Source organism: Alexandromys fortis, unplaced genomic scaffold (assembly GCF_014885135.2).
Source record: "Alexandromys fortis isolate MF-2015 unplaced genomic scaffold, M_Fortis_MF-2015_v1.1 scaffold_12, whole genome shotgun sequence".
NCBI classification, from domain to species: Eukaryota; Metazoa; Chordata; class Mammalia; order Rodentia; family Cricetidae; genus Alexandromys; species Alexandromys fortis.
In genome coordinates, this window is record NW_026067937.1 from 18,809,134 (window position 1) to 18,835,002 (window position 25,869).

The 25,869-nt window shown below is 48.4% G+C and overlaps 1 protein-coding gene across 1 annotated transcript in view; it reads left to right on the top strand.

Annotated features, from left to right (window-relative positions):
- Positions 1 to 25,869, top strand: part of Pcnx2 (pecanex 2) — a 103,054-nt gene that overhangs the window by 31,419 nt on the left and 45,766 nt on the right. Inside the window, exons 9-15 of the mRNA XM_050146905.1 lie at positions 1,208 to 1,379; positions 5,998 to 6,108; positions 6,683 to 6,774; positions 16,618 to 16,727; positions 18,237 to 18,333; positions 20,634 to 20,726; positions 21,620 to 21,770. Coding sequence (XP_050002862.1) covers positions 1,208 to 1,379; positions 5,998 to 6,108; positions 6,683 to 6,774; positions 16,618 to 16,727; positions 18,237 to 18,333; positions 20,634 to 20,726; positions 21,620 to 21,770 — 826 coding nt within the window. The remainder of the gene's footprint in view (positions 1 to 1,207; positions 1,380 to 5,997; positions 6,109 to 6,682; positions 6,775 to 16,617; positions 16,728 to 18,236; positions 18,334 to 20,633; positions 20,727 to 21,619; positions 21,771 to 25,869) is intronic.

Below are 25,869 nucleotides of genomic sequence, written 5' to 3' on the forward strand. Positions count from 1 at the left end.
GCCTCAGGACCAAAGGTAGCCGGTCTCCGTGACAGACACTGGTATTGTTCTGTTGAAAGATGGTCTTAGAATAGGACCATTCCTATTGTGGAGGCAGTGTCCATTGAAATTCCCTTTCTAAATATAGCACATTCAAGGCTGTGGCTAAAAACACCAGTCTGAGACCACGCCGATCTCCCTCTGCTTCTTGCGCACAAGGTGGCTCACGAATTGCAGAGCACACTCTCCACCTGGTTGTTGTTGGTTCCTCAGATCTTATGAATTGTGCATTTATTTCAATAATGTGGGAGTTTCGCTGGGTTTTGCCCTGGAAAGCCCGTGCCACAACATCCCAGTCCTTATTTAAAAATATATTAAACTTCTATTATTATTGAGCATGTATGCATGATGTGTGTGTGCACGCACACATGTGTGGAGGTCAGAGAACAACCCTGTGGAGTTGGCTCTCTCCTTTCACCTTGATGTGAGTGTCTGGGACGGAGCTCTGGTCCATCTTGTCCAGCAAGCCCTTTGACCCACTGTGCCAATTTGCTACCTTTCCCCTAATTTCCCACAGTCATCTGAAAGGAAGAAAGGGCAGTTCCCTCTTTTAGCAGTATTTCAAGGACCGGGATGAGGTCTGAAAGGCTTCGATAGGGAACCCATGTTAAATAGACACAACTAACAAAGGTTTCAAGGAACCTCACACCTGAAAAGAGCGAGGAGAATGGAAATCTGGCCCCCCCAAGAAAGCGTTGCGTTAGACAGGTTTTCTCAGGGGGCGGGGGTGGTAATTACATTTTCAGGGAAATCTTGTTGGATTTAAATGGCAACATTCCCTTATGGTTTGGCAAAATAAACATGAAGCATTATTTTAGTTCTATTTGTCTCCCCATGTTCTCTTCCTGGTATTTTGAGCTTGTAAAATTACAGCAGAGTGGGGACGGGTATTGGGGTGAGGATAGGTGTTGGGGTAGGGATGGGCGTTGGGATGGTGTTGGGGTGGGGATGGGTGTTGGGGTAGGGATGGGCTTTGGGATGGTGTTGGGGTGGGGATGGTGTTGGGGTGGGGATGGGTGTTGGGGTAGGGATGGGTGTTGGGGTAGGGATGGGTGTTGGGGTGGGGTGGGTGTTGGGGTGGCGATGGGTGTTGGGTAGTGTCTGTTGTATTATGTGGTGTCTGATTCTTCTCAATGAGTCCAACCCGGAAATTGTATTTGTTTTCTAGGGACACAACCAAATCATAGCCTATAGCAGACCAATCTATTTCTGTATGCTGTGTGGCCTTATTTTGCTTCTTGATGCAGGGGCCAAAGCCAGGCACCCTCCCAGCTATGTCGTATATGGCCTGAAGCTCTTCTCCCCTGAGACCCTGCAATCAGTCAGGGACCACTTAATAGGTGAGTGAGTTTTATGGGGAAGAAGAGCCTTGGGACGGGAAGGTATGTCTTCTTTTTTTCTTTGGCACCCCTCATGGGAAAAGCCTGCACACTTGGTTACTGATGGGAAGAACTAAGTATTATCTGCTTGGCTTGTGTCTATGGAAGCCTATGAAGCCCAAGATAACAACGTGGGGGGCGGGGCGTTGGGAGGGCTGGACTACTCAGCTGTCATTCTTCAGGCACTATCCACCTTGTATTTTTTAATCAGTCTCTCACTAATTTAGAATAAGCAAACTAGGGCTGTCTCCACCTCCCGGAATGTGGAATTACAAGCGCTTGCCCCGTGTCTCATTTTTGACTTGGTTCTGGGTATGGAATTCACGTCCTCATGCTTACAAGGCAAGCACTTCGCCAGCCGCGCCACCTCCCTAGCCCTTAACAATGGGATTTTTGGAATGGACTTTGATACCTGCAACCAAGAAGCTGTATCTCTGTGACACAGAAGCATGCGGAGTGACTGCGGATACAGAGGGAGTCACGGAGCGCTCCAGAAGTTAATGAGCAAAGGAGGTGTTGGAGGGGTTTCCCACTCCTAAATCACGGACAGCTCCCTGGACCCTCAGAGCTGGCTGCTTCAGGGAGAATATTTTATAGATAATTGTAGAATGAGTTTTGAAGGTGCTGGTCATGATGGGACAGACCTGTGGCCCCAACACTTGGCAGGAGGATTAGGATTAGGAGGTCACTGTTGCTGTTGGCTAAATAACAAGTTGGAGGCCAGGCTGAGTTAAACGGGATCCTAGCTTAAAAAGACAGCAAAAATAAAAACATCCCCACAAAATAGAATAAGAAGAGATGGGGGGGAGGGAGGAGAAAGGAGAAGAGAGGGGCAGGGAAGGAGAAGGAGGGGCAGGGAAGGAGAAAGGAGGGGCAGGGAAGGAGAAAGGAGGGGCAGGGAAGGAGAAGGAGGGGCAGGGAGGGAGAAGGAAGAGGCAGGGAAGGAAGAGAGACCTGTGAAGCAAAAGCCCTGGCACATCTCATTAACAAATTGCTTTTCATGCCTGAGTCCTGCTCAGCCTCACTTCTTATTTTTCTTTACTTTGTTACTCCAAGAAAGTCAGCACCCTGAGTTCCCGATGTACCCCACTTTCCATGGCAAGAGAACCAGAGAATTCATTAGGGCTCAAAGGGGAAGAGGGTTGTGCTTGATTGAAGCCTGAGGTATTTGTTTCACAGTAAGCAGTGCCTCCAAATAGGCTGCTGGATATTATCCTTTTGTTTCTTCCAGGGTGTGGAAGAGACAGGGAACATGGCTTTCTTACCTCCCTCCTGAAATATATTTCTCTCCTTCAAACTTCCTAATACATACTGTCTGCTCCTCCACAGCGACAGGTGAAAACGGTGATAAATAACCCGCGAGCTGACTCGATGATATCTGTGGCTCAGATAAAAGGAGAACTAGAAGAATAGCAATCGGCAAGGAAGGGGGGGGGGATTAAAGGCACTGATTTGCACAGAGAATGAAACACTGGGAATGTGTGAGAACAAAGCAGAAGAGGCGGGTGTTGAGAGGGCCTTTCTGACTTTGTAGGAGATGGCAAGGTCAATTCAAGGTCACTGTGCTTCGAGCAGCCTCTTCACCAGGAGACTTAGTGATGTGACGGCTACCACTGTCACATCCAGGGATCAGTTAGGAGAGGAGAAAGCAAGGGTTGTAATATTGGCCGGAGAGAAGAAGTGTATGCTGGTTTCTGGGGCTGGTTTCCTGCTAGCCACCTTCCTGGGCTGTGGTGTTGTCCTGTCAGAACCCGGCTGGAAAGGAAAACAGAAGCAGCACATGGCTTCACAGGCCGGGAGCTGGAGTCCAAGAGCAAGGCGCCAGCTGGGCATCTTCCCTCTGGGACAGCACAGCTTCTATCCCTTTGCCTGTGTGTCTCTGGGCCCAGACTTGGCCTTTTCATCGTTGCTGTTTGATTTTTTTTTATTTTAATTTGTGTGTGTGTGTGTGTATGATGATCTGTGTATTGTGTGTGTGTGCTGTGTGTGTGCTGTGTGTGTGCTGTGTGTATGGTGTGTGTAGTGTGTGTGTGTGGTATACATGTATATGTATGTGATGTGTGTATGGTATATATATATATATATATGGGGTGTTTGTGTATGTATGTGTATTTGTGTGTGGGGTGTGTGAGTATGTGTACTGTCCCATGCTAGAGCATAACACCTATGTGGAACTCAGAGAATCACTCTTGGGAGTTGGTTTTCTCCTACCATGGTTTCTAGGACTCAAACTCAGGTTGTCAGGTTTAAGCAACAAGGGCTTTTCCTACTGAGCCATGTCACCAGCCCTTTTGTGTTTTCTTTTTGATTATAATTACTTCATCCTCCTTGCCTTTCCTCTCTCCCCTTCTAGTGTTCTGTTTTGTGGTTGCTACTATTTATGTATTTATTTATTTATTTATTTATTTAGAAGCAGGTTTCTCACTAGGTAAACCAGGCGGGCCTTTAACTTGCAACTATGATCTCATTCATGTATGTACCATGATGTTTAATTTTTTGAGGTGCAGGGGCTTGAACCTCTCAAGCTTTATGCATGCTAGGCAAGAACTCTACCGGCTGAGCCACATCCCCAGCCCGTTGCCCTCTTTTACAGAAGACCCTTCACATTGGTTTAGGGTTGCAAGGGACCTGCAAGGATCCTGACTTCATCACTGCAACTAAGACACAGTGAGAAGAGCCAAGTTTAGGACTTCAGCATCCTTTGGAGGGGACCCAAGAAAACCCAAAGTGAGGAACACACAGTAGAAGGATAAGAGAAGCAAGAGCTAAATATACATGACATGCAGTGGCACCTCTGGCAGAGCCACATGGGGCTGGCCCTCCCTGGGCTACAGTCAAAATGTAGAGAAAAGTCTCCCAGGACTTCCTCTTGGGGTGGTGTCTGCCTCATGCTACACTTTTGGGCTCTGTTTGTCATTCCCATCCTTGGGTCAGGAGAGGAGGAGAGGACAGCTTCAGGAGATCAGACCTTCTGTTCAAAGAGAACCCAGCCTGGGCTGCCTCCCTGTGTAAGAGGGGTCCCTTGCCCATCCAGGAGTAGGGTCAAAGCAGTGGGAAAGATTGAGATGCTGTTTGTCTGGTAGGGGGAAGGAGGAGCAGCTCAAAGGCAAGGAGAGACAGACAGCTAGAAAATAGTGTGAGGAGGGCCTGCGGTGGAGAAAGGAGCCACGGGGTAATAGATGGATGGTAAATGGGTGGGTGGATGAGAAATGAAGGATGGATGGATACATAGATAGATCCATAGATAGATAGATAAATAGATAGATAGATAGATAGATAGATAGATAGATAGATAGATAGATCCATACATAGATAGACAGATCTATACATAGATAGATAGATAGATTCATAGATAATTAGATGATAGATAGATAGATAGATAGATAGATAGATAGATAGATCCATACATAGATAGACAGATTCATACATAGATAGATTACCCTGTGGATGGGGAGGCCACAGGTCTCAGCCTCCCATGTCAGAAGAGGCAGGGCACAGCTGTGGTGGGGCCTGCAGAGCCAGACTCCAGGGACAAGAGCTGGCTTGAACCTCACCAACAAGGCTAGTCCTACCCTGTGTGAAGAAACAAGGTGGCTGCTGAGGGGTGGTGGTGAGGTCAACCACCGAGCTCTGTATGCACACACATGTACTCTATGTGCACATGCGTTCACAAACACACACACACACATATGTGGTCAGCCAATGGACCTTTGCTCCATAACCAATAAAATTCCATGGAACTGCTCCCATGACAAAACCTCTGGATGAACCTGTATCTGTGTTCCCAGCCACAGTCACTCACATCTGGCTCATTGCTTTTGAGGAGAGCTGTGTTTTGTAAAACAGCCATGTGCTGTTACTTGCTGCACAAAAGACAGAGCAAGAATCAGGGTCCTTAGGAGCCACCTGCCTTTTTTATTAAACAGGTATGTTGGTGAGGGCCCCAGACAGACTGAAGGGGGACAAACTCTGTTCCGGGTTTCAGGTGTTACCTGAATGACATCCATTCTGGGCTTGGTGAAAGCTAGAAGTCTGCTAAGAACATGCTGTAAAGGTTTTATTTGATGAAAACATGTTGAGTGGGCAATGAATTACTCTTGGTGGGGGGACTAGAAATAAGCCAGGGTGGTGTGTGTGGCCCTGGCTCCGTAACATCCATTGTCTCCATGATCAGCCCTGGTGTTGTGGGTCTTTGACATAAGTATGGCTTTCTTCCTCTGAAAACTTCACTTTCCACTGTCGCCTCCTGTTCGCATGTCTTTCTGGAAGCTTCCCTATCCTCTAACTCCCTCCTCATCTCCCCAGGTCCGATTCTGTTCTTCTGAGCTGCAGGCAGAGCACCTTCCTCCCTCCTCCCCACCCCTCGCTCCCCTTAGGTCCCAAGCTGTCTGTGTGACCAGCCCTGGTAATACACTTGCTGTTTTTTCTCATCCTCTAGATGCCTGAGTGAGAGGAGTCCTGTTGCCTCAGTTTCCCCGAGTGTGGTGAAGAAAAGAGTCTGACAGGGGAAAGGCAGCCACATTGTAGCCATGGTTACCCTGCCCCTAGCTCATCGCTGCCTTTGTTTGTTCAATTCCAGTATTTTTATGTTGCTTCCCTGTGATCTCCCTCCTGGGCCTCTTCCCACAGATCAACACCTTCTGCACGTACCTTCTGGAACAAGTGGACATGCTGCTCTTTGGAGGTTCTGGTGAGTCCTTGCACCCACTCTTCCTGGAAAGGTTTTAAGGTTGAACGAGGTCTGATGGTCCCGGGGACAGAGCATTGGGGGCCTAACTGGAATGTTTGCTCTGTCTTGAGCTCCAAACCTGATTTAGTTTGGATTTCCTATGTTCCATAGAATTAGAAGTGGTCCACTCAGCAAAGGAATAAGCAAAGATACAAGGAAGGGAAGGATCTTCCTTGATTTGGAGTGTGTGAGCCCTTCAAGCTATTCTTTAGAAGAAGTGTGTGTGTGTGTGTGTGTGCACATGTATCATTGTGGGAATAGGCCAGCATGCACTTGTGTCTGTAGTGTATGGATGCGTGTTGTGAGAGTATCTATGAGCCTTGACAAATCTTTCCCCAAATGCACATAACCCCAGTGTCCTCTGGGAGTGGCATATCCTTAGTGTCGTTGTCAGTTCCATGGTCACAATCTTCCCCACACTAAGTGACCCGTGTCTTTGGATGGATCCTGTCGCCAGACAGCTTATCCTTCCTTACCCCTCTACTGATTCTGAGAAGGGCACATCTAGTAAGCTGTGATGGTGTTTGTATTCCAGCTGTTTCTGGAATCACATCAGCCGTGTACAGTGTGGGCCGGAGTGTCTTGGTAGCAGCCCTGCTCCACGCCTTCTGCTTCAGTGCCGTCAAGGTAAGTTTGCAGACATACCGTGGTGGTGACTATAGCCTGAGTCACTCAGCATATTGTTTTCATTGAATAGTTTTCCAGTTATGAAAAAAAATTTTGTCATTGAGAAGGGGACCTGGCTGAGTTTAAGCAGGTCATCACATTGCCTGGCTTGTTCTAGAGTGTAACCCTCACCTGGCTAGTCCCCAGTGATGTCTCTGCTATGATCAGGGACACTAGAAGGACTTCTGCTGGCCATGGGAGCCAATGTAACCCATGTGTTCATTTTGCTTTTGTCTGAGGTAGCACCCTAAGTATGATGGGGGTACACCCTCATGTAGCTGTGTGGACCAGGGAATGGTATGGGAGGGGACAGCCACACCAGTGAGAATCTAGAGCATAGAGGACCTCAGAGTTTCCAAGACCAAGAAGAGCAAAGCCTGGGGCATGGCCAAGGAAGCAGGAATGTTGAGGAAACCAGACAAACACAGATGTCGGAAGCCCAGGACGTCCTGTCAGAAGTGTAGCTGTTGTACATGTATGGTCCAACCGTGCATGGACACACGGTGTGGTTGTGAATCAAGTCAGTGTATTTATAAGGCTCTGAGTAATCCCGCGTCTCTAGTGAAAGAATGGGGATATGTGGAACACAGGAGGAAATCGTCTAGATCCTTCTTCAACGAGAAGAAGTCAGCAAAATGGAAGAAAGTCAAACTAGAGAACTTGGCTTGTTTGGGAGTAGGAAGAAATGGGTGAAGGAGAAACAGCTGGGAGCCACTGCCTGCAGGAGCAGAAACAAGAACCGGGGGCCTTGTAGGTAGCCCTTCTGCCAGTTCAGCGCCTTCTCAGGCTTGGGACCAAATGCTCTCTGGCTCTGAGGTTTCCAGAGCGTTGAAACAGATGTCTGTATCTCCTGAGAAGAGTTCTGACTCCTCTCGCTTGGTGTGGAGCAAGCCACAAATAGTGACCGACTGTTAATGGCCCCAGTTGCCATTTTAAACACCTCTTGTTTAAAAACAAAACAAAGCATAATGTAACACAGAGCAATTTGCTGCCTTTCTCTTTCCTCGTCAGTGAGTGCTGACTTTTCAAACGGTCTCACGTTGACTTTCTGATTTAAAATGCAGCACCTATTAAATGCTGTGAATTGACTGAACGTGGTCAGTGAATTCACACGGGGGTCCTGGGGAGGAAAAAAAGTGCACCCCTCTTCCACAAACACTGATTGCATTGGGGTTCTCCAGAGGGACAGAATATATAGAGGATTTATTAGAGTGGTTCACAGGCTGTAGTCCAGCTAGTCCAACAATGGCTGGTGACCAATGGAAGGTCCAAAGATCCCGTGGGTTGTTAGTTCAGGAGGCCGATGTCTTAGCTGGTCCTCGCTATACTCTGGGATCCTAAAGAAGTCTGCTCTAATGCCAGCGAAGGAGAGGACTTGCTAGTGAGAGCGAGAGGAAGTGGGCAGAGAGCAAGCTTCCTCCATCCATGTCCTTAAGTAGGCTGCCAGTAGGTGTGGCCCAGATCAAAGGTTGGTTCTCCCACCTCAGAAGGCTCAGATTAAAAGTTAGTCTTCTCACTTCAAATGATTTAGGTTTACAGGTTTACCCAGCTACTTGGGTTTTAGTTAACTCCAGATGTGGTCAAGTTGACAGCCGAGAACAGCCACCACACTGCCCAGCCCAAGGCTTGTGGGGCTTCCCTCTGATGCTTCCTCTACACCACTGTGGTCACTCTGTTGCTGACTTGGCTGTTTCACTTTCTATATCTTCTTCAAGGCTGTGCTGGCTAATCTTCTGTCAACTTGACACACAATTAGAGTTATCTAAGAGGAGGGAACTTCAGCCGAGAACAAGCGTCCATAAAATCTGGCTGCAAGGCATCTTCTTAGTGATTGATGAAAGAGGACCCAAGCCATTGTGGGTGGTGCCATCCCTGGGCTGGTGGTCCTGGGTTCTATAAGAAAGCAGGCTGAGCAAGCCATGAGGAGCAAACCAGTAAGCAGCACCCTCCACGGCCTGTGCATCAGCTCCTGCCTCCAGCTTCCTGCCCTGCCTCCCTTCCGCAATGAACAGTGCTGTGGAAGTGTACACTGAATAAACCCTTTCCTCCCCGACTTGCTGTTTGGTCATGGCGTTTCATCACAGCAATAGAAGCCCTAGGATCAGGGTGATGGATGAATGGGTACTCACGAACAATGGCTGTATGTCAGCAGCCTGGCCAGGGGCATGTCTCTCTCTCGCTAAGGCTTAGGATGTGTTTATTGCCTTGATTTATTACTGTTGTTGCCCATGGTGACTGGGAGATGCAGCCCAGCCCAGCTGCAAGGAGCCTGCAAAATTTCTGTCTTAGGGACCTGTCCTCAACAATGACACAGAAAAGAACTCCGGGACATGTCAGAATGATGCCAAGTCAGCCGGTCCATTGAGCAGAGAGATGGGGTGCTATACATAGGGGAACATTTAAAAAGATAATTACATAGAAAAACTGCAGTGTACGCCTAAGGCATCACTGTGGGCTTCTTAAGAGAGGGGCACCCCCAAGTGCCTCGACAAAGGCTATAATGGGATTGGAGTCTTGGGAAGTTCCCTCACTCAGAGGATATAATTTATAACCAGATACAAAGAGTAATCAAAGTTTACAAAGGAAGTGGAGTTCCAATTTGTCTTTTAATGTATGAGCTGGTTTCCTTGTTTCTCTTAAGGAATTTCCTCTGGTAAATGAGATATTAAGGTGCATTATGAAGAGCTTGGTTGGAGGTTAAGGACGAGAGGAGAGCTAGTGTGGCAGAAGTCAGGGTCTTGAAGGTTTGGGGCCTGAGTCAGCTTGGCTCACGTGACTTTTATAACCTCCTTGTTTTTGATGCATTTTGGAAAGAGCCTCGACTCCAGACAATTTCAATTTTATCAGTAGTGTTGAAGCTTTTTGACTCATAGCCAGCAAAAAACACAAAGCAGATCCTAGGGTGGGGATGCCTTTCTCTTAGGTGTCCCCCGAGTTTCTCTGTCTTTCCACAGGCCTCATTACCACTTGGTAGAAGTAGATGGGGGAGGGGGAGCGAGTTGATTTTGCCCTCTGGAATATTAATTAGGGAAGGAAAATATGATTCATCCTTTAATCTCATATTCTCTTTGGCTCATCTGAGACAGTTGTGCATCACATAAAGCAGGCCCCCTCGATGGCTTACCCGTTTGACAGTGACACAGGGAAGCCACTGGAATATTTGCTCCCTGGAGAAATGGCTCTGCTGTTAATTAGCCAGGATTTCTATTTGTCTAGGTAAACCTAGATTGCTATTTTTTATTATCTGTTACAAAGAAATTCTTCTTTATTGCTGGTGAGAGGACCCAGGAGCTGAAGCACATTGTTACAGTTTAACGTTTCCCAAGCGTCATTAACAATGGCTTTTAGGAGGGGTCCCCCCCACATACACACCCCCCACACACCTCCTCAGCATTCAGGGATCGCAGCCTGCTCCTCAGCATTTCCCTGCACTCAGGATTTAAAGTCTAATTATACATCTATAATAAACCCATGGTTCTTGAATTTGGGGTTTTTTTGGTGGGGGTGGGGAGACCTGGTGTGTACTTTACCTATTCCCCGTGCAGCCCCTAAGCAAGGTATTCGGCACCACAGGGCAGATGAGAGATCCCAAGGTCTCTGCTGACCTCGGCTGTCCACCCTAGCCCTGTGAAGTGGAAATAGTCCTGCTCCCCAGAAGGACAGTTCGCAGGCAGATGAGACACCTGCCCATCATGGCACTTGTTTGCAGGAGCATGTCCCTAGTGTTTGCTCATTGCCTTTTGTGACATCCCCTAACAGACAGGGATGAGTCTAGCATTTCTGCATTCCAAAAGTGAACTTGAACTTGAAGCCCAGGGTGCTTTGGTACATTGCTCAGGGAAACATCCATAATTCACAGGTTTCTTCCCCCTCCCATTTACAGTGAATTAGTGAACCCACCTCATTAGGATGTCGGTGCTACTGGGCTTAAGGGGTATCCATTCTGTACCCCAACAAGCCAGGGTCAGCCGGCAGTCCTCAATACGTCAATTAAAAGAGCCAATTTAATACTGAAAGCAGAAAAGGGAGATGTAGTCAATGTGGGTCATTCAGAAGGAGGACAAGAGAACAGTGGTCCCCAAGTCCGTCTTTGGGGGGTCCTGACATGAGTTATGTATAACTAAGAAATCCGGCCAGGGGGAAGATGTTGGGAGCAGTGAGACCCTAGATTCTGAATTTCTTGTAAACAACTTGTTTTCCCCTGATCTGAGTGCCTACAGCTGCTCTGAGCACGAGACCTTCAGGAGTACCTGATGGCAGGAGAGTGGTTTCTGGTGGGTTTGGCTGGGGCGTGGCTATCTCTATATAATCTGCCCCTGAACACAATAAAGGGGGCATTCTTGGGGAATTCAAGGATGACTCGTGTCGCTCTCCCTCTGTCTGTGTGCATTTGTGTTTTCAACCTCCAAACCCCTTGCCTGAAGCTCGCGAACTGGGTGCCAGCGCAGAGTGCAGACACGGGGGGTGGGGGTACGTAGCACCTGCCCACCATGGCCTCAGCTCCAAGTCTCTCCATTAAGGCCATGTGACAAGTTCTAAATCATATTTTCAGGAGGTCAGCTTTTCCTCTGAGCTCTGGGGCTCCTTCTCCCAGCAGGAGATCCCCGGGGGAATTCTAATTTCTTGTAGTCCATCCTTCCCATAGCCTGGTAGGCAAAGAGGGAACACAGATGTTCCTTTACAATATTTTTTTTTGTTTTTTTGAGACAGGGTTTCTCTGTAGCTTTGGTGCCTGTCCCAGAACTAGCTCTTGTAGACCAGGCTGGCCTCGAACTCCCAGAGATCCGCCTGCCTCTGCCTCCCGAGTGCTGGGATTAAAGGTGTGCACCACCACCGCCCGGCTCCTTTATAATATTTTATAATATATTCATTCCTCCAGACAGGCCAGTTACTCTGAGTTTGAATGAAAAAAAAAAAAGGGAGCTTAGCTGAAGAGGTCCAGCCAGCCAGACAGGGTGATCTGTGACGCTCCAAGGCTGCCTGACCTACAGGATCTGAACAGCTTCCTCCCTTAGAGGGTAGGCAGCATGGGCAGTGAAGGGAGGAGACTTGGTAGCTGTAACATCGCCAAATGACTGATTTGTACTAGCATGTACTTTGAGAGGAGTTTGTCCTGGCCTTATCAGAGGAGGCTTTAAAAGGAGGGGATCATGGTCTAAAGAGGAGAGGGACACAATAGAAGCCTGGGTGTGTGGTTTCCAGGAATACAGTGGCTTCTCAGTGGCTCAGGAGAGAACCATGTGGCCAGCACCTGAGGGTGGCCTCAAAGCCAGAATGTGTCCCACCGGCCAGGTAGCCAGAAAAGAGGGGCTGCTTATCCTGCAGTTGCATTAAAACGAATTCTGATGGCCTTCAGGGAGGACCTCACGTCAGAAAAGATCAGAGGTTCATTTGCACTGATTTTTAGCCTGGCAAGGCCTCACACAGAGAACCCAGCCTCTGGAACCACGACACCGTGTACCTGTGCTGCCGTAACCCAGTAATTCTGGGCTAGCTTGTTACACAGCAACAGACAATGGACAGGGATGGCAGCTGCTGAGTATGAGCAACTGGTGGTCGGGGTGATGACAGCCGAGAGTGGAGTTTTGCTGTTCGTGATGTATTGGAAAAGACAGCTGAGAAGGTCACTCAGTCTGCAAGTGCTTGTCTTGCAAACATTAGGATCTGAGTTTGATCCCCCAGGTCATGTAGGAAAGCCCAGTATGGTGGTGCATGCCTATAATCCAGCACTTAGGAGGCAGAGACAGATCTGTGGCGCTCCTTGGCCAGCCGGCATGCCAATCAGAAAGTGCCAATCCCAGGTGATGCTTGTGGTAATGAAAGGAAATCTGTCCCCCGGCTCTGGCAGTTTGTCTTTCTCTCCTGCAGAGTGTGGGGGATGGGATTGGCTTGGTAGTGATCACCTCAGACTTGTGTCGCTGTGTGTAATCAATACTATGAGCCATGCAGGCTCACAGCCACCAGGACACAGTGAGAGGCGGCATCTTTCAGGGTCCTGAGAAGCGGAAGGTGTTGGGACCATTTGGAGTCCTGGCCTCCAGCTGCTCTTCCCTGCAAGAGATCTTTACTTTCCTTCTGATTTGAGTTACTAAAGGCTGTGTCAAAGTTGTTTACCAGCTCTGCTTCACGAGCTCGTGTTGCCTTGCCTTGAGGATCAGAGGCTAAGGTTTTCACCTGTTGACCCACCTGACGGGTATATAAGCCTCCATGGTGCTATTGAATAGAGGGCTTCTTACCAGTGACTAGAGGTCCGTGTTTCTGTCTCTCTGTATGTCTTTGTATGTTTCAACCTCCAGCCCCTTGCCCGAAGCTCGCAAACTGCATGGTAGCGCATAGAGCAGAGAGGCGTTGTGCCCTGCAGGAAGGGGCAGCACACTCTAAAGCCAACTGGCTGCTAAGCAGTGAGCAAAGCTACTGATTGGCTGTGGGCATCCTTCGTGGGTCCTGGTTTGATTCTGAGCACTCAGAAGTCACAGATTGAAATGTATCCAATATTTTTTTGTTGCTGTGCATATATGCATGGTGTGTGCAGACACACATGCTGCAGCCCACATATGAAGGTTAGAGGACTGTTTTCAGAACTGTGGATTCTGGGGGTGGAACTTGGGTCACCGCATTTCACAGCAGGGACCTTTATGGTCTGAGCCTTCTTGCCTGCCCATATTTATTTTGGACTCCGTTTTAGACTCTGCTTTCATGCTGAAGCGAGTGTCATGTGGGAGGTGCTGTATAAAATCTTGGATTGATATTAAGTGGGAAAGAGAATGCCTGTCTTCCAAGAAGTACGTGTGTGAGTTCGTGTGAGTGGTTGTGTGCGTGTGCATATGCTTTGGTGTACTTATCTAGGTAGGTACCATCTAGGTAGGGTTGGATACTTGAAGCACATCATCCCCTCTTGTATCAAGGCGCCTCAGTTTTCTTAAACATTCTCCCCTAAAAGTGAAGTATTGTTTTGATTCATTAACATATGGTGTTTTCCACCAAAATAGAACCCACAGTGAAATATGCATGTCCTCTTCATGCTCAGTGATGATGGATGGATAGATGGATGGATGATGGGTGGGTGGATGGATAGATGGATAGATGGATGATGAGTGGATGGGTGATGGGTGCATGGATGGATGGATGGGTGGACGAGTGGATGGATGGATGGATGGATGGATGGATGATGAGTGGATGGGTGATGGGTGCATGGATGGATGGATAGATGGGTGGATGAGTGGATGGATGGATAGATAGATGGATTGCTACCTTTGTTAGCACGCTCATTAGTTTGTTTACTCAGCATATTCTGAAAGTCTGATGTGACTTGAACACAGCACTAGGCACTGGCAGGCCCTTGGGACCCAACAGGAATCAGGAGCTACCATGGGAAACAATGGGAGTTCATAGCCTAGAGCAGTGTTTCTCAATCTTCCTAACGCTGCGACCCTTTAATACAGTTCTTCATGTTGTGTGGCCCCAACTATACAGTTATTTCGTTGCTTCTTCATAACTAACTTTGCTAGTTATGAATTGTAGTGTAAATATCTGTCTTTTCTGATGATCTTAGGTGACCCCTGAGAAAGGGTTGTTCGACCCCTTGGAGATCACAGTTCACAGACTGAGAATCATTGGTCTAGCGTGTGCCCAGCACACACTTCAAGGACTTGGTGAAACCTGGGACTCAGCGGTATTTCTGGAGTCCTACTTCAGGGGCTTCTCTTTAAGTGAGCTTCAGAAAGAAAAAAAAAAGTCAGAAAAGGACTTACGTCAGAATCCAAGTGTATGGATCTCAAAAACATCCCTTTGATGGGCTATGAGAAACTTATTTCTTCAAACAGAGTCCATTTAAATCTGATCTGAGAAGCCCAGCGGTGAGACTTGGACCTGTTTGTATTCCGTTCATGCGCAGGCTCTTAGCCAGCCTGCCCATAAATTCCATCTTAAGAGCCGCCTCGCATTTCTCGGGGAGACAAGGCTGAGACCGCCCCTCTTCAGAGGGCCTTTGTACAGGCTGAAAGGCCCTGCACGTTCTCATCTAAGCCCCCCTCCCCACAGCGCACGTGAACCACGCTGCAGGACTGTCAGGCTATTAGACGGTTTTATTCCTGCCTCATAAAAATATTTCAAAACCTGGGGGAGCTTTATGAAACCAGCTCTCATCAATCCATAGCCTCTCCAATTTAGGGGCCCATGAGACACATTGCAAGGCAATTACAGGCGTTCGTTTTTTGAAGCAAACAATCCTGTGGCGGATGCTTCATTATCCGTGAGTGATAGATGGTTTTAAAGCCAGCCTCCTGGGATGGAGAGAAGGCTCAGCTGTTAAGAACACTGGCTGCTCCTCCAGAGGACCCTGCTTTGGTTTCCAGCACCCCTGTAAGGTGACTCTCAGCCACACGTAACTATCTCCAGGATCCAATGTCATCTTCTGGCCTTGGCCAGCACTGGGCACCCCCACACACGCGCACACGCCAACAAATCTTTAAAGAATAAAATAAAACTTGTTCTCCCTTTGAAATCTCCATGGATTTGTGTGGCTGTGTGTATATGTGGCTTGAGTACAATAAATATAAAATCTTTTTTTTTTTTAAAGACAAGGTCTTATACTATAGCCTAGGCTGGCCCCAAATTCATGGCAATGTTCCTGCCTCAGCTCTCTGTGAGCTAGGATTTTAGTGTAAGTCACTTCCTACTCCTGGCTTGTATAAGTAAATTTAAGACTGAAATATACATGTTTCAAATATAAAAGTTTATTTTATTATCTCCCCAGCTCCTGGAAATATCAGCAAAGCTCCCACTCCACCCATGCCCACCCCTGCCTCTGTTTCTCTTTTTACGAGCAGGGCATGGTGGCTTCCGAGCTCTCCGGAAAATGCCTTGCACTGAGCACAGTTGCCTTCAAAGTCCTTCTCAGGCTACCTGATTTCTCTTTCTGAAAATGTCAGTATCCCCTTCTTTGTCTCCAAGCAGCAGTTAAGCATCGTCACCTGGTTCCCTTTGGTCTTTTCTAATATCGCGTCTCTGATACTACTCATCCTTGGAGCCTAGGGCTTCCTTGATGCTCTGTGGCTGCAGACCCCGCCCCCTATCCTCAGCACTGTCAGTCCTCCAGTGGACGCACTCACCTAAGGTTCTGAAGACACAGAGCAAGGGGTGGATGCCAAGCAGACTGGCGATGACCGTCTCGCCACGCGCTAGCGTCTTCTGTTCTTCCTGTCTTCTCGCCCTATCAGCATCTGGAGGGGCGAAGACCAGCTCAGCCAGGAGACCCCTTTTGACTCTAGAATGAATGACCTTTCTCGAACCTAGCAGAGTCTGGGGACTCTTGGCTCTCTGCACACGAAGCAGCAATTCATGTTGGTGGCCAAGCAGGCTTCCTGTCCTTGTTTCCTTGAGAAGCTGGTGTGCATGTGTGTGAGTGTGGAGGAGGCGGTAGGTAAACACATGCGCATGTGTGAATGCCCTGTGCACACACACATCTGCCACTGTTGAAATCACATGCCAAGCTACATGTGGAGGGAAGGACCCTCCAGGAGGAGCCCAGGAGACGTGCAGTGTACCTTTCACTGTCTGTAGGACCGGAAGCTGGGCTTTTCCTAGAACTGAGCTGCATCTGGGATTAGGTTTAAAGATGTGCAAGCCCACACCTGAAGTGAGAATGCTTAGACACTGCCCGCAGGGCTGGTTAAGGACAAGGTGGCGCTCACTGATAACAGATATCCAGTGTGAGTCCGATGGGTCACTCACTCACTGCATATGAAGGCCACCGTGGGATGGAGGCAAGTCGCCACGTTTCTCAGCTCTGCCATCTTTCTGCAGGAACCATGGAGCACACAGCACATTCCAGCGCTGTTCTCAGCCTTCTGTGGGCTGTTGGTCGCACTGTCCTACCATCTGAGCCGGCAGAGCAGTGATCCATCGGTGCTCCTGTGAGTAACTGTCGTGTGTGCGTGTGTGTGTGTGTGTGTGTGTGTGTGTGTGCATGCCCACATGGATGAGAGTATAGAGGCCAGAGAGTCACCACAGGTGTCAATCCCTCTGGTGTTGGTCACCATTTTCTTTTGAGATAAGAATCTCTCACTGGCCTGGAGCTTGTCAGTGAGGCTAGGCTGGCCAACAAACCCCAGCGATCCCCCTGTCTCTGCCTCCCTGGCACTGGGATAATACATGGATGGCACCACATCCAGAATTTTTATGTGAGTTCTGAAGACTGAACTCAGGTATGACAAGCACTATCTGCCCAGGTCCATGGTTCCTTCTTTCCCAAGCCGTAGTGGACTTTGTGTTGGCTCACCAAAGTAGAGATGGCCATTTGGTGCCCTCTGCCCTTTGACACTTCCTTGAATCAAGCTGGTTGTGTCCTGGACAGTGGCAGAGAAATGCAGGGCTACCTGAAATGATTGAAACCCAAGGGCAAACTTCCAGCCCGACTCCCTCTTTGAACTCGGCATTGCAGCGAAGCTCGCAGGTAGCTGAGTGGAGAAATCTGGGAGCACTGTAGGAAAAGCCATAGGCACAGGTGAGGGCCAGTGTCGTCTTGCTATGGCGCTCACCCTGTGGAGAGCTTGCCCACATCCTGGAAAGGAGGCTTTTGTTTTATTTTGTTCTTTCTTGTACAACCAGCATCTTTGACCTTTAAAATGAGATACGTATCAAGGCCTTAAATGCTATCTATTGAAGTCTCTGGTCACTTGAAGTATAGATCTGTTTCTGGGGACTGGAAATCCTCTGAACAATGTCATGGGGAGTATGAGATATTGATCATAGCGTGTCCTGGAGTTTGACCAAACTTACATCACTTTCTGACTTAACATAATTCATTTGGGAGTCAGCGATACCACAGACTTAGACTGTTAGACGCATTAGATTGAAAGGCATAGAAAACGGGGAAACGGCGGAAAGTTAAACATGGCTTGCATGATATTTCATGTTAGATATGTGCCTGAACAGTTGCCTTTTGCTGGTACGGTAGGTGAGGATGCAGGGCAGTAGGCTAGAGGAAAGAGGAGATGCCCAGACGCTGGCGGTTAGAGTACTGATACCCTTAAAGTTGCCTGACCACTTTTGTCAGGATGAATTTTAAAAACTGAAACATGAGCCAATGAGATGGCTCAGCTGGGAAATGGACTTGGGCAGCGCGTGTTGATTCCCAGAGCCCACAAAAAGGTAGGTGAGAACCAACTCCACTAGGTGTCCTCTGATCATCACACAGTGCCCACCACCAGGCACACACAATAGTAATAATAATAATAAAGAAGAAGGAATGAATGAGTGAATGAATTGAAAATCAAATCATCCTTGTGATCCCAGGAGTGTGTCCTTTCTACTGTGATTTTGAAATGGACTCGGTTTTGCCCCTTGTAGGTGCAAGACCTAAGGACTTGCATGGTCTGAGACACATATTTTAAAAACGAAACTGTATGTTTTTCTACCCTCAGGTCCTTCGTTCAGTGCAGATTTCTTCCTAAATGCTTACATCAGGACCTGGACGAGTCGGCCACAGACCCTCTCCCTCAGAGGATGAAGGACTCAGTGGTAAGGCCTCAGCATGGCAGCTCAGCTTTGGTCTCCTAGGTAGGGACAGTGTGGGAAAGGACACAGAGACACACAGGCAGGGACACTGGAATCAGGTGGGGGCTCTGTACAGCCTCCGCAGCAACCCAGAACCTCGGCAAGTTTATTAGGTCCAGCGTGGGGCGGGGGAGGTCACTCACTAGGAGGTCTGGAAACTTGAGGATGAAGGAAGCCGCAGTTGCTAGTATTTGTACACAGGGATCAATCACTCATAAACTTCCGAGGAAAACTTTGCCATTCCTCTTGAGCCTGGCCCACATGGATGATGACTTTTATAATTTTCCATGGGTCAACTGGCCCATGACATGGTCATTGACATGGTGTGCCCATGTGGAAATACACATTCACTTCAGACTTCACTTCCTCGGGGCTTCCTCCACCCCCAACATAAGCCAGCCCGCAGTGTTCCTTGACAGCTTCTGCTTTGACTTCCCTCTGATAGACAGTGACCTGGAAGTGTGAGCCAATTAAATGCCCAGGCCCCCAGGTTTCTTTGGTCAGAGTGTTTTATTACAGTGACCAAAAGGAAGCTAGGACAGCATGCAAGGTGCGAGGTGTCTAAATGCAGAGAAAGTGCCACTGGATGGGGAGCTAAGTGCCGAAACTGAAGGAAGACGTTGGCTTTTCAAGCAGTACATACAGCCTTCCTGAGAACGTAGGACCAGGGGTCTTAGGACTGGGCTTATCCCCTACCCCTCCTGGATAGCTGAGAGAACCTATGTTCCTGAAGTCTTCCTTGGTGTTACGGCTAGTGGTGATGCGTCTCTATTACCTTGTTTATTACAGTAGAAGCAAGCTAGGAATCACAGAGGAACATGATAAATCTGCCCAATGGGCACTGATAGCATGTCACTAGTGCAGTTAGATGAAACAAGCTACCTATTGCTTTTTTGTTTGTTTGTTTGTTTTTCATGATCTTTTAAGAAAATCGTTTAGACACTTATTGGGGTGAGGAGACAGGGTACATATGCCCCATTGTGGCTGTCGAGGTCAGAGAACAACCTTGTGGCATTGGTTCTATCCTTCCACCTTTACAAGGGCTCTAGGGATTACACGTAGAAAGTAAGAGCACATCCGCAAACCCAAATCACCTTCAGCAGCCCATCCAGAGCTCCCACAAGCATAGGAGACATAGGAAGAGATAAGGGGGCTGTGTGCACCCAGAGGTGGCCCAGAAAGTGAAAGGGGCAGCCCATTAACATGTAAACAAAGCTCCCCTTACAGTGATGGGTAGACCTCCCCTGACTCTGTGTGGGAAGACTGAGGTTTATCCACTGCCAGGCCTTTTAAAATATATATATATATATATATATATATATATGTATGTATGTATATATATGTATGTATATATATATATTAATGCTTAATACAGTTCAGAGCATTCCCAATGGGATCAAATTCACGGCACTGGCAAAAGAGTGTAAGGTTTATTTAGAAAAATAGCAGCTCGTAGTTTAAGAATGACTTGAAAGAGAAGGATGAGAAAGGCGAATTTAGTGCTTTGGGATTTAAGAGTCTATAAAAAGGTTGAAGCATGAGAAAGAGAGAGAGAGAGAGAGAGAGAGAGAGAGAGAGAGAGAGAGAGAGGAGATCAGAGTAGGATTAGCAGATTAGCAGCTCTGAGGAAGGCAGAAGGGGGCCCGTCAGTCATAAAAACACATTGCGTGAAAATTATCAGATGTGTGGCGTTCAGAAGTGGGGGCAGTAGGGGGAAGGGTTTTATGTGCTAACCCTTCACTGGACACCAGAACATCACTAAGAGATTAGAACATTTCAGGAAGACAGGAGAGAGTGGGCAAGAGGGGAAGGAAGTGAATGACAAAATAAAGTCAGACTCCTGTGTCACATTGTACTTCAAAGTCAACCCCAGGGGACTGCAAATGCAGAGGTGGGAGATGGGGCCTGGAGACACCCTCCCACCCCCCACCCTGTTCTGACTTTCTTTCCTAACAGCCTTTAAGAGGCCAGCTGTTTAGGAAGGGACCATTTCAAGGAAAACAAAAAGTCAAGTCTATTACTGCTTCACGAATTAGCAGGTGATGATTTTTCTTTATTGTTTTAAGTTACAAAGGAAGATATAAGAATCATGCTGGTACCAGAGAGATGCCTTAGTGATTAAAAGCACTCATTGCTTTAAAAGATGATCCAGGTTCAATTCCGGCATGGGTGTGGCAGGTTGGTGTCCAGCCGCTGACTCACCTGCTGAGGGCTGCTGAGGAAGCCACACAGAGCAGACCTCACAGCCCACCTTCTCCTCCTAGAAGGATGTCCTGCGGTCGGATCTTGTCGTCTGCTCAGCAGCTGCTGTCCTCTCCTTTGCAGTCAGCGCCAGCACCGTCTTCCTGTCCTTACGGGTAGGTGTCCCAAGGTTCTGCCCTCCCTTTCTATTCTCTCAGTGGAGGTCAGGTATGGAATGAGGGCACAGAGAGGCAGACAACCCTGGGGAGAGGGCAGAAGCCAAGGGAGGGGGCTAAGGAGCACACACACACTGAGAACGCTATTCAAAAGGAGTTTTGGGCCACCCCCTTGTGTCACCTCCTCTACCCGGGGGAGGGGTTTTGTCTCTCAAGTGATGGGACAGCTTGTCATCAAGGACAGTTGTTAGCACGGTGGGCTGGTTAACAGACACGAGACCTCCATCAGTAGAGAGAAGTGGTTGTATTTAGAATAAGGTAGAAAGTCGCAGTGACGGAAGGGGACCATTTGGACATCTTTACTGAGCACAAGCACACACATGGGCCACATGGGACCCTGCCTTGCATTTCTAACAGGCATGGGACCCCCAGGGCCTTCCACGTCTTCCTGGAACATTCTATCAGCTGTGTGTGCTCTTCTCTAGTTCTAGAAAGACTGGGGATATGTTCCTGGGGGTTTAGGATTCTCCCAGCCTCCTCCAGGGGTCACCTCCCTGCCATGTCCTTCGCAGGTCTCAGCACATAGACCTTCCTATGAGATGGTCAAGAGGGTTGGGGACTTGGAGTGCTCGCCTTATAAGCCTTGCCAGCCAGCCTCGATGGCTTAGTGAATTCTAGGCCAGTGAGAGACTGCCTCTAAAAATAAGATGAACGGCACCTGTTAAGTGACATCCAAGATTACCCTCTGATTTCCTCGTGCATACATGTATCTTATGTACAACTACATGTACATAACATGCACACGCCAGAAAAAGAATGGGGAAAGGAAGGAGTGATGGTGGCTTTATGCATTGTTTACAAACAATGACCCTTGACCTCTTTCTCCTTCGCAGCCTTTCCTCAGCATCGTGCTCTTTGCCCTGGCCGGCACAGTGGGACTCGTCACCCACCACCTGCTCCCTCAGCTCCGAAAGCACCACCCGTGGATGTGGGTTTCACACCCTGTGCTCAAGAGCAAGGAGTGCCAGCAGCGGGAAGCCAGAGGTCAGTGCCCCAGCTTTATGAGGGACCATGATGTGGGGAACACCCTTCTCAGAGCCCATGTGCACAGCTTCATGAGTGTGGTCCATCTTATGAGGGACCATGATGCGGGGAACACCCTTCTCAGAGCCCATGTGCACAGCTTCATGAGTGTGGTCCATCTTATGAGGGACCATGATGCAGGGGAACACCCTTCTCAGAGCCCATGTGCACAGCTTCATGAGTGTGCTCCGTGCCACAGTGCCACATGCTTCAAAGGACACAGGGGTTCAGTGCATGTTTGCCCATAATAGAAGCAAAGAAAGTCTTTGTGCTTCAGACTCTAGGTGTTGGCCCAAAACAAGCTGGCCAAGGGGGAGAAGAAAGGAAGTCTGTCAAATTAGATGTGTGCTCTGTTAAATAGTCACTACTTACAATTTCACGGAAAATTAGCTTCCGTTGTTCATGTTGGGAGGGTACAATTCAGGTTCACATTGGCTGGGCCCTAAGGACAACGTCTCTTCATATTCGCCCATTAACTCTCAGGCTCTGGATTCTTGAGTTTCCATGAACCAACTCTGTGTAGACAGAGCTGTGTCTAAATGGGTTGACCTAGCAGTTCCCCTGGGAGAATCAGCCTGGTGTAAGCGGCAACTTCAGAGCTTCAATTAAAAAATACATCTCTTCTGGAAGCTGGGGGTGTGCCTTGATTGGTGGCATCCTTACCCAGCATGGAGGACACTCTGGGTTTAATCTCTAGCACCGAATACATGGGTGCGGAGGCCTGAAATCCGACCATCTGAAGGCAGATGTGGGAGGGTCAGAAGTTCATCCTCAGCTATACAGCAAATGTGAGGATAGTCTGAGCAACACGACCCTGGCCTCTAAATAAAAATCAATTAAAAAAATGTAGGGTTTTTTTTTTTCTAGATAGGAATTCTTGCTATTTCTTGGTGAGATCCTTTCCACTCCGCAATTTCTTGTTCCATGTGTGAACAGATGGAAGGGGGACCGGCTTGTTTCTATTTTCAGACATGTAAAATGAATTCCCAGGATTTTAAGCCACTGAAATCGTCTAGCAATGCTGGTCTGCACGGTCTTTCTGCCTACTGTGACCTCGTGCTTCCCGAGTATTCACTTAGGCCTTTCAAGGACTCGAGGAAAGTTCTGGATTTAGCAGCTTCAGCGGCCTAGGGTGCCAAGAAAAATAAGAAAAAGCTTTGAAAAGAAGGAATAAAATAGCCATAAGGTGCTGGTGGTAATGTCCAGCCTGGTGAGCCTGTGGCAGGGGACGACTCTGGCGGAGACCAGAAGCTGCTAGATTGTGAGCAGAACGAGATGGAGCCGTGTGGAGTGGGGGTGAGGTGAGCGAAGTGATGTGTCCAAAACCGTTAGCTTCAGGGGAGAGATGAAGGAGAGTAACTCAGGCTCCAGTTCCCAGGGCTCCTCTGCAAAGGAGAGCCGAGCCCAAGGGTTCTGTTGATGTGCTCTTTAACGTTCTCAGCCATTTCATGTGCTACTTGAAGGCAAATTATTGCCATCCTACAAAGACCCATTTCCTAGATGGCTGGTAGAGAATAGTCCTGCCCTGGTTGGCCTTTGATTGCTGTGATCAACACGGGGACCGAAAGCCACTGGGGAAGGAGAGTTTGTCTCATCTTAGGACTTCCTGGTCTTACTCCATCCTTGAGGAAAGTCAGTGCAGGAGCTTAAGCAGAGGCCATGAAGGGTGCTGCTTTCTGACTTCTCAGCCTGCATTCTTATAACACCAGGACCACCTGCCTGGGGATGGCACAGCCCACCCTGGGCTGCTGTCCCACATCCATCAGCCATCAAGAAAAGCTCCCCCCAAGACCTTCCCACAGGCCCATCTCCTGGAGACAGTTCCTCAGCTGAGGCTCCCTCTTCTCAGGGTGTCAGGGGTAGATGCTTCCTGTGGCAGCAAAAATACCCAAGAAATGTACAGAAGGAAGTGTTTGTTTTGGTTCAGTTTGAAGGAACATTCATCTTAGTAGGGAAGGTGTGAGCTGGAGGCAGCCTAGGAAAGTGTGAGCTGGAGGCAGCCTAGGGAAGGTGTGATCTGGAGGCAGCCTAGGAAAGTGTGAACTGGAGGCAGCCTAGGGAAGGTGTGAGCTGGAAGCAGCCTAGGGGAGGTGTGAGCTGGAGGCAGCCTAGAGGAGGTGTGATCTGGAGACAGCCTAGGGAAGGTGTGAGCTGGAGGTAGCCTAGGGAAGGTGTGAGCTGGAGGCAGCCTAGGGAAGGTGTGAGCTGGAGGCAGCTGGTCACTTGGCATCCACAGACACAAAGCAGAGATCAGTGGATGTTTGTACTCAGCTCACTTTTTCCTCTTTACCCCACCCCAGGCCTCAGACCACAGAAATGGCGTTTTTTAACCTCAATTAACCGAATCCCGATAATTCCCTCATGGCTCTGCCCAGAGGTATGTGTCCCAGGTGACTCTGGATCCTGTCAGGTTGACAATGGTTATTGGTCATCACTGGTGGATATTCAGATAAACTAGGAAATACATGGGACCAAGTAATGAAGGTTGAGTCTGGTACATGGGTGTTCTTCTGTACATGTTGGTTGGGTGAGCAGATAAACCGCTCACTGCTTTGTAAACTCACAGGTGACCAGAGGGTCCCTGTGGCCTGGCGTGTGCAGGGAAGCCTCTGAGCCTGGAGGACATGTGGAAGGATGCACTGGGGAGCGTGCTGATTGTGAAATGTTTACACTTTCATTTTTGAACGCATTAGAATAAACGAATAAGGATTATGTAAATTATGAAACACATCAATTGAGGATCTCATTTAAATATCAATTTTTAAAAACATACTATTAATGATTCAGTAACACGTCCCAGATTTGCAGCTCTACAATGAGATCTAACTTGTGCTGCAGCGAGGCAGGTCTCTGCTGCAGACTTGCTGGCTTCCGCATGTGACAGACGTGGCTCGGAGGGAAGCTGCCTTCTCGCGTGTATCTGTCACGTATGTCAAAGTGACTGAGAGTGTTGGAAATCAAACAGAACAAGCTGTAATGAAAAGCAGCAGCTGCCTGTCAGCCCAGCCCCTCCCATCTTGGAGTCCTTCTTTCCCAGAAAAATTACTTCCTCCTCTTTGGATGGCCTGTTGATTTTACCATAATTCTTCCAAACAAAGCGACCATATTTGTTCTGTGCTATGGCTTGTCTGATTTGCTTATCTGTGATCTTATGATTCACTCCCCTCATCTGGCTACCTCTCTCTTGGCTGGGACCGTATCTCCCTGTGTCAGGCGTCACAAGAGCTGAGTGGCCGGGGTGATAGCAGTTAGCTGTCACGAGTGGAAACGAAAGGTTTGGGACACAGTTATCTCCTCTAAGGAGAGCGCCTAGGGAAGCCCAACCTAGGGAGGAAAGGTTTTAGGGGGCTCATGGTTCCAGGGCTTTCAGTCCTCCAAGTCAGTTCATGGTGTCAGGAGCGTGAGGCAGGGCCTGTTAACGTCATGGATGACCAGGAAAAAGAGCAAAGCTGGAGCCAGAGGTCAGACAGCACCCTCAGAGGCCCACTCCTAGGCTCCTAGTGATCCATTTCTCCCAGCAAGGTCCCACTTCCTAAAGACTCCACTCTGGCCTCACCCAGTGTCCTCACACAGTGCCACCAGGTGGGGACCAAGCATCCAAACGTGAACCTGTGAGGGACATTTCAAATGCAAACAATAAGGACGCGGTTTTGTTAGCATTAGGGCGTGGACAGAAATTTTAAAAGGACAACTTTGAATCAAGTGAATTCTAGATGCAGGAAAGATTGAAAAAGCTACAGCTAGCAGAATGGAGAAAGAAAGAGGGGAAAGAAGAAAGGGACAGAGGAAGGAAGGGAAAAAGAGAGAAAGAGGGAGGGGAGGGAGGAAAAGAAAAGGAAAAAATAGACTCTGTTTTGGGGTTTCTGTTGCGGCGATGAAATGCCATAATGAAGGCAGTTTGGGAGGAAACGGTCCATTTTGCTTCTGTTTCCATCACAGTTCATTTTCAAAGGTACTCAGGGCAGGAACCTGGAGACAGGAGCTGATGCAGAGGCCAAGGAGGGGTGGGGTGCTGCTTCAAGGCTTTACATTTTCTTAAAGGGGTTTCAGGTTGGTAAGT